This window comes from Pteropus medius, unplaced genomic scaffold (assembly GCF_902729225.1).
Source record: "Pteropus medius unplaced genomic scaffold, Ma_sr-lr_union100, whole genome shotgun sequence".
Classification (NCBI taxonomy): Eukaryota; Metazoa; Chordata; class Mammalia; order Chiroptera; family Pteropodidae; genus Pteropus; species Pteropus medius.
Genome location: NW_024350326.1, coordinates 194696 through 210815, shown reverse-complemented (window position 1 = coordinate 210815; position 16120 = coordinate 194696). Strand labels below are relative to the sequence as shown.

The 16120-nt window shown below is 40.5% G+C and overlaps 1 protein-coding gene and 1 long non-coding RNA gene across 19 annotated transcripts in view; one reads left to right on the top strand and one right to left on the bottom strand.

Moving 5' to 3' along the window:
• LOC120583976 (zinc finger protein 432-like) overlaps positions 1–16120 on the top strand; it is a 62260-nt gene that overhangs the window by 33912 nt on the left and 12228 nt on the right. For 4 of the 18 annotated variants that reach the window (XR_005647909.1, XR_005647908.1, XR_005647907.1 and 1 more), the window contains exons 1-4: positions 3794–4051; positions 4162–4585; positions 5682–5770; positions 8999–9191. Coding sequence is in view for 14 of the 18 variants with exons in the window: in XM_039839524.1 (XP_039695458.1) it covers positions 9177–9191 (15 nt within the window). In the remaining 4 variants the exon portion in view is untranslated. Of the gene's footprint in view, positions 1–3745; positions 4052–4150; positions 4586–5681; positions 5771–8998; positions 9192–9670; positions 9982–10079; positions 10176–11560; positions 11666–12206; positions 13780–14033; positions 14695–16120 lie in introns of those variants that run through there. The other 14 variants (XM_039839515.1, XM_039839516.1, XM_039839519.1 and 11 more) reach the window with 14 other exon arrangements.
• On the bottom strand, positions 2135–3761 carry LOC120584006 (uncharacterized). Its single transcript, XR_005647922.1, has 2 exons — positions 3550–3761; positions 2135–3439 (listed from the first exon to the last, which is right to left on the bottom strand). It is a non-coding gene; the product is annotated as an uncharacterized LOC120584006 (long non-coding RNA).

Sequence of the window (16120 nt, the reverse complement as noted above, 5' to 3'; positions counted from 1 at the left end):
CACCTTCAAAGTTATTTTTATAAAATGTTTAGTTTGAACTCATTTTGATTTCCAAGAAATTACAAAGTAGTTTAGAGACTTCTCTTGTATCCTTACCCAAATTTTCTCAGTAAAAACATCTTATTTTAAATTTTAAAATACAACCGTATTTTATTATTGGATCCAGGAAAAATAACATTGATAGTATGCTGTTAACAAACCTTCTAACCTTATTTGGATTTCATTAGGTTTTAGTGTTTTTATTTTAAAATTTGTTATTCTAAGAAGCTTTATTACCTATTTAATGTCATATAACCACAACCATGCTGGAAAATTGCTTAATCGACAGACTCCCTCATGCTACCTTTTTAGGTTCATACCCTCTATCCAGTCCTACCTCTGGCAACCACTTACCTGTTTTCCATCAGTATAATTCTGTCATTTCATGAATGTTATAAAAGTCATGTTATAACTGGATTTTATACATTTTATATAAATAAATTGTATTTATTTATACAAATTTTAACTTTTTATTAACAGGGAACATGTAAGCTTTTTGTGGTTTTGTTACTTGCTAAATTGCTCTTAAGACTTGAGTTAAATAGTCGTTTTATTTTTGTTAGTGAGTAGTATACATACCGATGAGCCGGTTTGTTTCACCATTCACTTAAGAGATTTGTATTGTTTCCTGGTTTCAACTTTTATAAATAATGATACTATGAGATTTGCATATGGGGTTTTGTGTGAACATAACTTTTCATTCCTCTACAATAAATATGCAGATGACAAACCCTGATCATCTAAATGTTTTATCTGTGGAATGTACTGTTATACATTCTCACTAGCAATGCGTGAAACTAGTTCCGCATCCTCTCCAGCATTTGGTACTTTCAGTATATTTTATTTAGCCATTCTACTAGCGACATATGAGAGATTCAATTACTCTTCATCCTCACCAGCACTTGATATCGCCATTATATTTTTTACATTGACCATTCTAATAAGTATGCCATAGTTTCTGATCTTGAGTTTGCGTTTCCCTAATGGCTAATGATGGTCCACACTTCATTATTGTTATTATTTTTGGATTTATTTATCTCGTAAGTAGAAGTTTGTACCTTTTGACTACCTTCACTCATTTTATCCTGCCCCCCCCCACTTCCCACATTACAAACCTACACCTCCCTGGAACATGTTGTCTAAGGACAATATTCTCTGTTGTGTAGGTTGAGGGTTGGGTTATCTGGTGTGGGCTGTCTTGACTGGGGCTGCATAGTCTAGATGGCTTTTTTTTCACATATCTGAGCCTCCATTGGAATGGATGGCTCTCTTATTTTGAAAGAGGTTAGCCTGTGCTCTATTACAATGTGTTAGAAGAGCTCCAAGAGACAAATCAAACATGTCTCGATGAGCAAATCTACTTCTGTCCTCTGTGTTGCACTTGCCGTTGTCCCATTGGACACACTGTTCAGAGTCATTGTGAGGGGATACTATCCAAAGGTATGAATACAGAGATGCAAGAATAAATTTACATAACAATCACATACAATTACTATTGCTATTTTCAGTGGAGAAACCTGGCAAACATTACCTTTACCAGGAGATCCACATTAAGTCCTTTTGATATTTTGTACCCTTAGATTTGATGTGAGGAAAAAAGGATTTCATTCTGAGGTGTCTTTTCCAAAATTCATAATCCCTGTTTAATGAAGACTACCTAGACCAATGCAAAAGATGGATAATATACAAAATACCTGATTAGCACTCCTTCAAAATAAATGAGGACATGAAAAAGAAAAAGGCTGTGAGGAATGGTCATGCAGCAGAGAAAACCAAGGCAACATGTTGTTTAAATGCAATGTTGTATCCTTAGTTGTATCCTGAGAGAAAAAGAACACTAAAGAGAACTCTTGTGAAATCCCAAGTAGAATCTGTAATTTGGTTGAGTATTATACCAGTGTTAATTTCTCAATTTGACAAATGTACCATGGTTATGTATAATATTCACATGACAGAAAGTCGAATGAAGGTATATGTGAACTTTTTGTAGTACCCTGTGACATTTGTGTAAATCTAAAATTTCCCCAACTAAAGTTTATTAAAAATAGGTCTAATCTATGTCAATCATATTTCAATAAAACTGGGGAGAAAAAAACAGGGATAATCTAATTTTATTACTTAGTTTCTCAATATAAACATAGGTCCATATTATTAAATATTTATATTTATGTACAATATTAGGTGGCTATAATAATGTCATGGGTGAAGGGAATGGTAACTAGTCACATAAGAGGTATGCATTAAAGTGGGGTATACTTGAAAAATGCAAAATTCAATTATGTTCAATTTATATTATCATCCTCTCATTATCCAAATTCTTACATTCTCATTCCATGTTTTGTTTATACCTTTTTTCTTATATGTCCCAGACATCTTCATCTACTTTTAATCCTAGGTAGTTTATAATTTTGCAATTATACTTTGGTTTTTTTTTAATACCCTATACATTTCAAAGTATAGAATTCATTTCTATTTTTTTCATTTTAACAGCTTTTTTTTTTAACAGCAATTCATTTTAACAACCTTATGGTGATAATTTACATGTAACATTTACATAGTGTACAACTCAATTACATATAGTACTGTTCAGAGTTGTTACACTATCTCCACAATCCAATTTTTAGAAAAGTTCATGACCCCCAAAAAGTAATTGTATGGTTAATTTATTGAGTTTCGAGAATTCTGTATATATTTCGAATACAAGTTCTTTATCAGATGTATAATGTGGAATATTTTCTCCCACTCTTCACTTTCTTAAATGTTGTGTTTAGAAGTACAGTTTTAATTAAGTTCAGTTTATTATTTTTTATTTTATGTCTTTTCTTTACCATCTTTTCTCAAAACGCTTTGGTTAACTCAGGTTCAGAAAAACTATCTCCTGTTTGCTTCTCTAAGTTTTATACTTTTAACTCTTATATTTAAGTTTGTGATTACTTTGAGTTACTTTTTGTTTATGGTTGGAGTCTTAATTTATTTTTCCTCAAATAGATATGCAATTATCCCAGCATCTTTTGTCGAAAAGGCTAACAATGGATTATCTTGGCTCCTTGGTCAAAAATATTGACCTTAATATTTTTAGATTCTCAATTTTGGTTGTTCCTTTCTCATTGGCTCTAGACATTTACTGGCCTCACTTTTAAAAGCCTTTCCCTGAGACCTCCATCCCACAATGACAACTTAGGCTCCTCCTAGCTGCTCTTTTCCCCTAGTTGGTGATGGCCAGTCTCACAAAGTACCAGTTTCTGAAAATCTTTTCGTGTTCTTAAAAACCACTTCCTGCAAGCAATTTCCCGTTAGAAGCTTCCCGTGGTGTCCCTTTACCAGATGAATGACATTTCTCTTTCCAGACGTTCGTTCTCTGCTGCTATAGTGACACCCGAACTTCTGTCCCTTTCGAAATCTCAAAAAAAAAAAAAATTTTTTTTTTTTATATAAAGCGAAATAAAGGTCGCAGCCATATGACTTCTCTGCCCAGCACGCCGAACGCGATTTTGCTCGCTCCATATTTACCTGGCGAAGTTCGAGTCTCTATAAATCTACCGATTTTCCACAAGAGTCGGAGCAGGAAACGAGCCAATTTCAGTGGCTTCTCACCTTCCCACCATCCCAAACACGCCCCTTTGCCTTCCGTACGTCAAGTCTGGTCTCTCAACATGGCCGCCCCCATAGCTCCACCGCGAACTGGGCGCGGACATATTGCTGCCGGAGGACCTACCGGAAATCCAGTTGTCCGCGTTTCTGCAAACGCGTGGGCTCCTCGTAGGCCGCCGTAGGCAGCCGAAATATCTGGGCGACGTTTCCAGAAGCGGAAGCGTTTCGCGGAAGCGTTCCGTTTAGACCCTCATGCTAGGCAGGAGAATATCAGGTCTGTGTGTGTTTTTGGCCTTTGACGTTTATTCGAAAATTTTTTGCCTCGGGAGCGTTGTCTCTCACAGGGTACGTGACGTCACAGGGTAGGAAGTGGTGTCGTTAGACCTGCGGGATTATCGGCGGACCGCGTGGGAGAAGCCAGGTGGGAGCCTGTCACGCACCTGTCTGTGGTTATTGTACCTTGGGGCTCATTAGACGATTAAGGGTCTGTGGAGGTCACCGACCCTGTCCCAACTGTCAGGGTCTTTGCAGGTCCCTCTGCAACGGATGCAGGTGGCAGGATGATCGCGGTGTCAGGTTCCGCTTCGGGATTTCTTCTGTGGCTCAGTGACGCTGGGGTCGGCGAGGAAGTCATCATATGGGATGCCGGGGCCAGGTTTGGGATAACCGGGGGTGTGTGTGACCAGCGTCTGCGGCCCAGCTTTGGACGCCAGGACCCCGAGTTCCACCCTCCGCAGCCGATAAGGGAACGGAACCCGTAGCATCCCGTAGTTTGAGTATATGGCAGTTTCGCCCACTGTTCATTCAACTCGTGATTGCAGTTTGGGTTGTTACGAACCGCGATGCTGTGAAAATTCTTGTACGTTTCCTGCTTCAGACGTAACCTCATTTCAGAGCCCGCGCGGGATCGTATGTGTCTAACTTGGACGTCTAACTTAGAGGAGGCGGGCTGATGGTCAGAAACCTTTTATTCTTTTCTTTTTTTTTTTTTAAGCCTTTTTTTAATCCCTAGATTGACTAACTGCAGGAGCGACTCATACAGACACGCCTGTCGCTCGCTCCCCACCTGTGGCCGCAAAGGCAGAACGGACTCCCAGTGACTTTACCGCCCTCCAAGTCGAAAATACATACTCCGTAACCCTTTGCAGAAAACGCTTGCCAACGCCTGCGGTCACCTCAATGTATAGCAGCGGACACTTGCTTATTTGCCTGACATACAGTCACACCTTCTTCTTTGCTAACAAACTACGTGTTATTTAGTACTCGCCCCTCTGGCGAGGCGCCTGATACCCCAGTTTATTACTAAGTCCTGGTCGATCGTAGCCAGTCGTGGTGGTTTTCAGTTCCTATTGCTAGTTATTGAGTTTCTGTGAAATGAACTTAGGTCCAGCTAGATATGTGAAAATCTGTTAGTGGTTTCTGGTGGGGGGGCATTTTCTCTTGAAAATACTCTGAATCTCCTTTTCCATGTCAATGATGATACTGTCTGAATATAACCTTTCTACTTTCTAATGTTTATAATTTATTCTTATCTCAATTCTTTGGCTCAAATCTGCAATACAAAGTAGGAAAGTTGGGGTGGTAGTGGACAGCTGTGTCCCAGAAAATTCACCTGCTGGGTTTTCTGGAATTAACAGTATCTAGGAGGGCAGGAACATAAAATGACGAATTCAACCAAGATTTCAAATTTAATGACATAAAAATGTTCATAGTATACTTTAAATTAAAAAAAAGAAAGTCTATTTAATGTGATTTATGTCTCCCGTTACTTTTTGTCTACTTTATTTGCACGAGTTTTCTTTCGATCTGTCTCACTACAAATGCACATATCTTACTGGTCTTTTTAAAGAACAAGCGTTTGGTATTGTTGAGCTCTTCCATTTATTTGTTAATTTAAAAGTTCTGCAGGTTAATCACTATAAAAGTATCTACATATATGTATATATGTGGTATTTACATATACTTTATATGTAAAATATTTAGAATCTGAACATGTTTTTTAAATATATGTGCTGTATATAAAGTTTTGTACTATTTTTGTATATAAACAGCCACTGCCCAGGTCAAGAAGGCACTGTGCCGGCACCCAGCGGTGTTGTGTGAGCTCCCTCCCAATTACATTACGTCCTCCCACCGAAAGGTAATTATCATTCTTTGCTCTCAATACCAAACGCTTTAAGGCTTTTCTTTATAGTTTTATCATATAATTACTCATGCCTAACCTTTATTTAGTTGTGCCTATTTTTAATTGTCTATCAGTGTAATTATACAACCCACTTTTTTTATGTCAAGCTTTTTTTTGCTCAATGCTTGTAAGATTTTTCTTGCACATGGGTGTTTTTTGTTCGTTTTGTTTTGTTTTGTTTTGTTTTTGCTCTGTAACAGACAAGGCTATTCTATAAAGTTCACATGGTAAATATTTTAGGAGCTGCAGGCCACAGAGGGTCTCTCTCACATATGCTTCACAAACGCATGTTTTTGTTTTAACATCCTTTGAAGGCGTTAAAATCATTCTTAGCTTGCAAGCTAGGCCAAGGTTGTATTTTCCCTGTAGCATTCCACAGTTTGAGTGTATGAAAGTTTTTCCTACTATTAAATAAACTTGTACTGTTTGCAGTTTGGATTGTTAGGAATACTGCCACTATGAAAATCCTGTGCATGTCTTCAGGTTCAAAGGTGCCCTTATTAGCAAGGGGATATTTAGCTTAGATGTATACCCCAGAGCGAAATTGCCGTGTCTTAGGGAGTGTGTAACTTCAGTTTAAATAGATGATGTCAAAATGTTTCCCCAGGTGCTTGTACCCTTTACGTATATAGCATAATGTAATTTGCTATATAGTATGCATTATGTGGTCTGTTTAAAATATCTTTCCATACCCTCATAACATTGCGAGGTTCTTTTGTGTTATCATCTTAAAGTTTTATTGATTTGCCTCTCTCGTCGAGATTGAGAGTTAGCCCCCAACTGATTTTTGTGTATGTTGTGAGCTGGAGTTCAAGCTCCTTCTCCCCATTCCTCCATGCCCCAGCGTGGATATCTGATTGTGTCAGCATCATAAAAAAAAAAAAGACATTCTTGCCCTCTTCCCTGCATTGCTACCCGTGTCTTCAAGTCTCTATATACGCACGAGTCTGTTCATAAGCATTTCATTCTGTTCCTCTGGCCTATTTGTCTATTATTGTGCTAATACCACACTATCATAATTAAAGTAAATTTAAACCCTCAAAACTGACAGAGCAAGTCTTCCAACCTTTTTTTTTAAGGTGCGTATAGCATCAGTTTATGATTTTGATTGGGATGTCATTGGATCTACGTATGCATTTGGGAGATACGACTTCTTTTTAGCATTTTATTTTATTAGTTTCAGATATACAGTTCATTGGTTAGAAGTTTATATAGTTTGTGCAACGATCCCCTTGATTACTTTCTTACCCCTCTGGCTCTCCATCTAGCCATTACTTTCCTGCCAACTGCCTTCCCTATGCCGTGCTCCCATCCCCGTGACCATCTATCAGCTACTAATTTGTACTTCTTTAACCCTTCACTGTAACGTTGCCTCTCAATATAAAGTACAAGAATTTCATTGGAGAGAATTTCATCTGGGAATACAATTGCTAGGTAATAGGGTGTGAAAGTGAGCCCATGCTCTACTTATTTGGCAATACATCTTTAAAATGCTTGGTTTTCTAAGTCATCGTCGCAGTCCATCTTTCTATTTACTTAAGACTTAAAATTTCTCACGATTGTATCCCACTTATCAAATATTTCTGATGCTCTTCAAAATGATATTGCTTATAAATGTTGTTGTAGAAGGCACGTTTGTTCTGTGTCAGTTACTGGGAGAGGTGTGTTGAAATCTGGATTAGTCTGGATATCTTTGTTCTTGTTTTTTGGTCCATTTTTACTGTATACATTTCAAGGCTATATTGTTAGGTGCATAGAAATTGCAGATTTTTATAATGCGGTGAATTGAACCTCTACCAGTGATCATTGTCTCTCTTTCTGTCATAATTTTTGGGCTTTCCGGTTCATTTTGTGTATGTTGTGAGCTGAAGTTCAAGCTCCTACAACGACACGTGAGAATGTCGTTATACCAGATTATCCGTGGTTATTCTTTTTCATGATATATCTTTTTCTAACCTTTTATTCTCGAGTTTTCCTTATCATTATGTTTCAGTCATACCACCTGTAATAGCATGGTATTAGTTTTTTTGTTGTTGTTGCTTACAGCAGAAAAGAAAAGCTTTATTAGAAGGGAAAGTACACTTCCCGACATGGAGGCAGGCCTGAGCGAGAGAAGCATGCCTCAAAAGGCCTAAATTTTAATCCAGTGTGACAGTTTTGAGACGTTTGTATTTAACATAATTAACTGGACTCCTTGTTCTGTTTATACTTAACAATGTTTAGTATGCTTTATCTTTTTATTACATTTATCGGGGTGAGATTGGTTAATAAAATTACATAGGTTTCAAGTGTACAATTCAATAGGATGTCATATGTATACTGCATTGTGTGTTCACCACCCAGAGTTAAATTTCCTTCCGTCACCATATATTGGACCCCCTTTACCCTCATCTACCCCCTACCCCCTTCCGTAGTATGCTTTGTTTTAAAACAGTCACTTAAGTGCATTATATTTGCCCTAATGTTCTCTGTTGTTTATTCTCTCTCTTTTTTTTTTCCTGCTTTGGATGAATTTCTTCTTCCATTTCTTTCTTCTGTTTGCACAGAAATTATATACTTTAAGACGATTGTTAGTTTTCATGCCGATACTAGAGATTACATGCAGCAAGGAACCTTTGTCAGATTCTTATATTAATTAGCATTTTTACATTCTCCTCTGATAATACAGGAATCTTAGAGCACTTCAATTTCATTTATCATTTTCCAATTTATTTGCAACATTATTTGTTTTTTATGTGTTTAAAACCTCCTGAGATATTATCGTTATTGCTGATAAAACAGTGCTGATGATTTGCCCACCGCATTGGTTTTCAAACTGAAATGTGTGCAGGCACTGGGTGGACACGGTGCCCAGACTCTCTCTTTCCATGTGGTCTGTTTGTGTCATTGACCTGCGTGAGGGTCGCCTGCTCCTGAGGTATGGCGCAGGGCTGGATGTCATTTCCCAGGTCTCCATTGACAGTCGCCCCACTAAAACTTCAGGAATGAAAGGGACATCCCCACACACATTTAGACCCTAAGGTTTTAGTGACTAGACATGTAAATTCTTCGAGACCCCATGTAAGGAGGGACACTTTCCTCAGATCTCGTGGGATTGTGTGAAGGCAAGTGCTCAGGAATGTTCTAGCATCTGGGCCCAGTGGAAATGTACCATTCAAACTGAATTTTCTCCACAACTCACAGGTCTCGATGCCCAGGAGCAAAAGAATCAACTGAAAGAGGAAGAAGTTAGTTTGGGTGTCAGCATTTCCGGGGACACACCTGACTTAAGACTTTCTAGACAGAAATTTAGAGTGGTTCCAGAAGACACCAAGACAGAGCTTCCTCCTTGTGAGCTGTTTTCAGAAGAAAATAGAAGAAAATGCTGCAGCCTCAGGTGACTTTGGTTTCTTTATATTTTTTTTTCTTTGTTCCTAATAGATTTGTAGAAGCCTATTTAAAAAAAAAAACCACTTCGTTAATCTGAAAAGTATAAATTTTGAAAAGCGGAGTCTGGATTTATCCACCAATAAAACCTGAGCTCCCTAGGGCACTAGGAGGACTGGGGGCTGTGAAGACTAGTCATCTTGTCGTTAGCATATGTCATATATATAGATATATGAATGAATGTGGTATTTCTAGGTTAGGAAGAACATTTAACTTCTACACATTATAGAAACTTTTACTTGAATGAGTGGATAGGTGACTAAATATACAATTGCAGAATATTTTATTAGACTTTTGCTTTTTCCATGGTGCATTAAAAAAAAAAACAGACAGATTCATCCTATGAAGTGGAAGTGAACAGAAAAACTAACATTTCTTTCATATCTTCAAAAGGACATCAGTCCATTAAACTGCACGGTGTTGTTACAGGAGTCCCTGACATTTGACGATGTGGCCGTGGACTTCACCTGGGAGGAGTGGCGGCTCCTGGCCCCCGCTCAGAAGGACCTGTACCGGGACGTGATGTCGGAGAACTACAGCAACCTGGTGTCATTGGGTGAGGACAGCTCCCCTGTGTCACTCCGAGGGTGCCCGGTCAGTGATCTTTCCTTCCTCAGCAACTGAAAGCTCTGGAGGGTCCGCGATGCCCTGAAGTGGTAGACGCGTCTCAGTGCCCACTCTGGTTTCAGAGAAATGGCTGTATTCTCCCTTCTCCTGAGAAAAGAGCCTTGACTTTGTAGGTGTGAGAATTGTTTGTCAGATGTAACATCCTGCAGACTTCACAGACCTGCGAGCCCAGTTCAGTGCATCTAAGTCTTCTATCATTTTCCACGAACAGGTTGTCAAGCCAGGAAACCAGACACACTCTCCAGGCTGGATCAAGGAGAACCACCATGGACAATGGCAGACGAAGTCCACCCTCGATCCCGTTCAGGTGAGTGAGAGAACCAGCAAATGCCATTCTAGTCATTGAGAGAAGAGTCACAGACGTGAGGGGGTTTGAGGACAGGTAAGCAGTGCCTCCATGCTCGTCTCTTCTGATGGGACACCCCTTTTTCTTTGTAGGAGCTTACAGAAAACTATATCCCTTTATCTCTTCTGGGATCTGTTCATTCTGTGTATTACGTACATCTCGATTATTTGGTTTGCTTAGTTTTCTCCTTTCTAGGATTCTCAAATCTTACAAATCCTTACAAATCCTTCTTCTTACACTTCCATCTCACTTGCTCTGAGATTCCACTGTCCAAGGCCACCCTCCAAAGACAAAACCCCAAGGTTCTCACTGTCCTCTGACTACTGCACCATCCTGCCCCACAAGTAATGGCTTCCCTTCTGACCATCCACCCATCTTGGATGCTGTGCCCACAGAGTGAACTGGTCTTATCTCTGCAATCTTCTGCTTTCCTTTTTTTTTTTAGCTTTTCTCTTTGGCCACTCTGAGGTTCTACAAAAGTTCTTTTTTCATTTTCTCCTCTGATATTCTATCCTTTCAAAGTTTTCTTCATTCTCATAAACTAAGATTTTTCTGAGCGAAATCTGGAAACACTTAATATAGCAGGCAGACGAGGTTTGACATTAAATTCAATATGGGCTGTGAGAGGAGGACACGGATGAAGGCTGACGGGAAGGTCCTTGGGATGAAACTTGCCGTGAGGAACATTAAGGCATCAGCACAAATGATTATTGAGCTTGGCCTTGGCGCTGATTTTAGGAATAAGAAATCTTTGTTTAGGTTCATTTGAGCAGGTAGATGAGGGATGTGCGCGGGCTCCTTGCGTGAAGACTGTTCCAGAGTAAAACTGGAAAGGTGAGAGGCTTGTATCTAAAGCACCTTAAGAAGCCTGATCGGATAGAGCATGGTGGGCAAGACTGGAGACAAGGTCAGCGGGGTAGTGGCTGGGAGTTGGGGTAGCAAGTCACATAAGGGCCTTTCAAGGACGTTCCAAGTGCTCGATTTCATTCCTCGTGAGATGAGAAACCACTAAGGAGTTTTGAGAGAGGGGGACTGTTGTAATATAATTTATCTTGAAAGGATCACTCCGGCTACTGTATAGAAAATAGACAGTCGCTGGCAGGAGAGGAACAGGCAGGCCTAGCAGGAGGCTCCTGCTGTCCCACGAGAGAGAGATGCCTTCGACCGGGCGGGAGTTTGTGCGTTGGTCCAATTCTGAGTGTATTTATAAAGGAGAGCAGGCGTGATCGATCCCAGAGGTCGATGGCGGTGTGTGAGAGTGAGAATCAAATGAAGGGGGATGCTCAGAAGCTTCGCCAAAGTTAAAGAGAAGAGTGGACTTGTCACTGATGGTGATGGAGGCGTTGGTGATGGAAACCAGGACTTCCGTTTTGGAGGTCGTACGTTAGAAGAACTTGATGCTGTGTGCTTTGTTTACTCCCGCCATGCCACCCGCAACAGTGCATCCACCAGTGAGTCCTGGCCTCCCAAATGCAGCCGGATTTCCTCTGTCCCTCTCCATCTCCTGTGTGTCTTCCCTCCAGCTTTCACAACGTGTCGCTCTTTCCCTCATGTCTGCCTTTGCCCTTTGAGTGGTTTTACCGAAGTGCGGCGCAGGCTCCGTGAACGTGAGGACTCTGTTTTGTATCTGCATCCTAGCACCACGCCTCGTCCACAGTAGCCATCGGTTAGGAACGTGGAGAGAGCGACCGTTTTCCACCAGTTGAGAGGAGGTGGCCCTCCCACCCATGGTCTGCTGCTACAGTAAATTGCTAATGTTTTACAGTCTCTGCACGTTTGGCAAAGCCAATACTCAGAAAGCAGCCAAAGTTGTGTGTTTTCACTATGTGTTTTTTCCAATGAAGGAGGAACACTGAACATGGAGTTTTATTTAAACTGACATCGTAGGGTCATCACTAAAAATGACATCTCGCAACAAGGTATTTTTTTTTTTTAATTACCTTTCTCCCAAATCAAGATAATGAGTGACTTGATTGTTCTTTTCTTTCCCAGGAATCTGGAAAGTTGATGATCATGTGCTAGAGCACTTCCAAGATGGAAGCATGGAGAACCACCTAGAACAGTGGCACGAACGTAACACATTTGACAATTCTGTCCATCAGAGCAAAACTCATTTTTTATTACGTCAAAATCATGATATATTTGGCTCACATGGAGAAAGTATGAAATCAGAATTAACTTTACTTAACCAGAGAAGAAAGTATGAAATAGAGAACTGTGCTGAGCTTACTGGAGATGGGAAATCCTTCCTCCGTGCTAACAGTGAACTGTTTCAGAATGGAGTGAAATTCTCTGAAACACGAAGACTCATCCGTACTAAGTCTCAACTCATTAAGCATCAGAAACCTCAGAAAATAGAGAAGCCTCATGTGTGCAGTGAATGTGGAAAAGCTTTCATGAAGAAATCTTGGCTCACTGATCATCAGATCATTCATACAGGAGAGAAACCCCATCGGTGTAGTGTTTGCAGCAAAGCCTTCTCTAGAAAGTTTATGCTCACTGAGCACCAGAGAACGCACACAGGAGAGAAACCTTACAAATGCTCTGAATGTGGCAAAGCCTTTCTCAAGAAATCACGGCTCAATATACATCAGAAAACACACACAGGAGAGAAACCCTTTATATGTGGTGACTGTGGGAAAGGCTTCATCCAGAAGGGCAATCTCATTGTACATCAGCGAATTCATACAGGTGAGAAACCTTACATTTGCACCGAATGTGGGAAAGGTTTCATCCAGAAGACATGTCTCATAGCACACCAGAGATTTCACACAGGAAAAACTCCCTTCGTCTGCAGTGAATGTGGAAAGTCCTGTTCACAGAAATCAGGTCTCATTAAACATCAAAGAATTCACACAGGAGAGAAGCCCTTTGAGTGCAGCGACTGTGGGAAAGCCTTCACTACAAAGCAGAAGCTCATTGTCCATCAAAGAACTCACACAGGAGAGAGACCCTATACCTGCAGTGAGTGTGGGAAAGCTTTCGCCTACATGTCTTGCCTTGTGAAACATAAGAGAATACACACAAGAGAGAAACGTGGAGATTCAGTCAAGGTGGACAGTCCTCCCTCAGAGACTTACAAGTCATCACAAAACAGTGTTGTCCTGCAGGAGAAAAACCTTGTTAATACGGTGACTGTGCAGGTACCTTGTGTGGTCCCTCAGACAGCACTAAATAACAGGAACGTAGTCATAGTGGGCCAGCCTGTGGCCAGATGTGCGCCCTCGGGAGGATTTGCACAGGACAGAAACCCCGTGAATGCAGTGAGTGTGGTCACGCCTTCAGTGATCAATTATGTCTTATTTTATGTCCCAGGAAACCAGTAGGAGAAAAGTGAGCTGTTCTATGTGTAAAAGATTGGAGCCAAATTTCTAGCTCGTTTTATGTCTGAAAAGTAAATACTGAGAAATCGTATAGATGCTGAGACTGGGAAGACCTGATATTCTCATGGTATTAACTATGTGCATTGATGCAGAGGCGTAATCTTATGTTAACTTTAGATTCTCTGTTGTGTCAAAGGAACAAAATAAGATAAGTGGAGGAAATAAAGTGAATTTTTAATGCACTTTGTATCTGGAATGTTGCTAAGAAGGAAAAACCACTAAAGGGTAAATACTGGATTGGTGGGCTATAGGCAATATATATCAGTTTCCCCAGGCCAAGATGAAGGGTTATTTGAAAACTGGGATGTCTCCCAGAAACTCTCAGAAGTTTATACCATGCAGAGGGACTCATGAAACAAAAAGTTCTGAGTGAATCGACTGTCTCATTTACCGGAGTATTTGTCAGATACTTCCTTTGTACCTGGTTCTGTTCTAGGAGCTGAGGATACGGTGGTGACAACACAGAAGCCCCCGGTCTCCCGGAGAGAACAGTGAGGTACTCGGATCATCTCTTAAGTGGTATCTCTATACTCCAGCTGATCTGGTGAGAGGCCGTAAATATCCAAACTAGGTGAAATAGTCATTGTCGTAGTCATTCTCATTGTTTTAAGAGAATACCATAGCCTGGGTGGCTTATAAAAACAAATTTATTTCTCAGTTCTGGAAGCTGTGAATCCCCAAATCAAGGTACCAGTAGATTCTTTGCCGAGGGCCCACTTCCTGGTTCACCTCACTGTGTCCTGACGTAAGGGAAGGAATGAGGGAGCGCTCTGGGGTCTCTTGGATTATAAGGGCACTAATCCTATTCACGAGGGCTCCATCCTCAAGTGAATCATCTCTCAAATGCCCTTCTTAATATCACGTTTGGAGTTAGGCTTCAAGATATGAATTTAGGGAGACACGAAATTCACTCCATGGCAGATATGGAATCATTGTTATGAAGGAGTTATAATAATTTGTTGTTCCAGGGGTATGTGGTTTAGAGGGACAGAATGGACACCTCTTAAGGGAACGGAAGCATCTCAGAATACAAGTAAGTTATTTTTTTAACGCCCGTGTCTCATCTCCCCAAGTAGATTAAAAGTTCCTCGATAATTGTTTTGCTATTTAAATTCATTTCCTTCTTTGCCCTAGACCATATTTTAAGCCCTCAGTAGACACATAAAGCTGGTGGCTACCTCAACTGACAGCAGAGACAGTGAGCAAAAAGTATATACTGAGTGAAATCTGTCATCATTTCCATCATCCCAGAAAGTTCAATTGGGGAGCACTGGTTTACCTGATTTTGTATTTCCCAGCACAGAAAAACAAAAACATACACTTTTTATTTTTCAGTTAGAGTTGTCATTCAGTATTATATTAGTTTTAGGTGTATAAAACAGTGATTAGACATTTGTGTAATGTACAAAGTAATCCTCCTGATCAGTCCCCACCTGGCACCACATACATAGTTATTCCACTGTTATTGACTATATTCGCTGTGCTATGAAAAACATCTTGATTTGGAAAGTGAATGAATGAGCTAAATGACTAATCAGTACATTGTCAATGAAGGGAATGAGCCATTGGAAGGCCATTCTAAAACACAGTTGTCTCCCCGCCAAATTCTGCGTGATTAGACTTAATAACCGAATATAAACTGGGCAGAACAAAAAAGAAAAAGGATCCTCATAATAAACAATAAAAAGGACACGAATTTTAGTCTTTCTAAGAATGGAGGAGATTATAGGAGGCTGGAGGTGCTGATCCCTAGAAATGATGCTGAGAAGAACCTTTCTGTTTGTCCCCGGGACTATCACCCTTGAGAGCTGCCACCATTTCAGAGATCCCAACTCCATGTTACCTGTTGAATTGAGACATGTGCTCTCTTCATTTTTCCTTCTTCCTCTCATGGGAGGAAGGCCTCTCACTATCCAGAACACTTTACCTTAATATCATCTCTATCCCATAAGTTTTCCACCTATTCAAATTATAAACAGTGAGCATTGCTCTGTGGAACAGAGCTGGAAATTTGCCATGTTGTGGTTGGTTTAAGAATTCAATCTGAAATGCTAGGTTGTTGGGCAGTTCACACCTACAGATGTACTTTAAGGTGGAGGTTCCCAACCTCCCTGGCCACAGACCGGTACTGTCCAGTTAGGAACCAGGCTGCACAGCAAGAGGTGAGCGGTGGGAGAGTTAGTAAAACTTCATCTGTATTTGCCAGCCACTGGCTCTCCAGCGCTAGCATCACCGCCTCCGTTCCGCCTCAGATCATCAGGCATTAGATTCTCACAGGAGCACTGGTCCCTGGCTCCAGAAAGGTGGGGGCCACTGCTTTAAGGCACCAGCACTGTGCAAGACACTGTACTACACAGAGGGTACACCGGTGAATGCAACAGGCAAAGGAACAACCATTATGGACCTTACAAGCTAGTAAATGGGTGATACAATGTCAAGAAGTGGTAACTCCTATGAGGAAAAATAAAGCCTAGTAATAGATAGTAATGTATAGGTTGTAATGAGGGAGGTTTTATTCCTGCC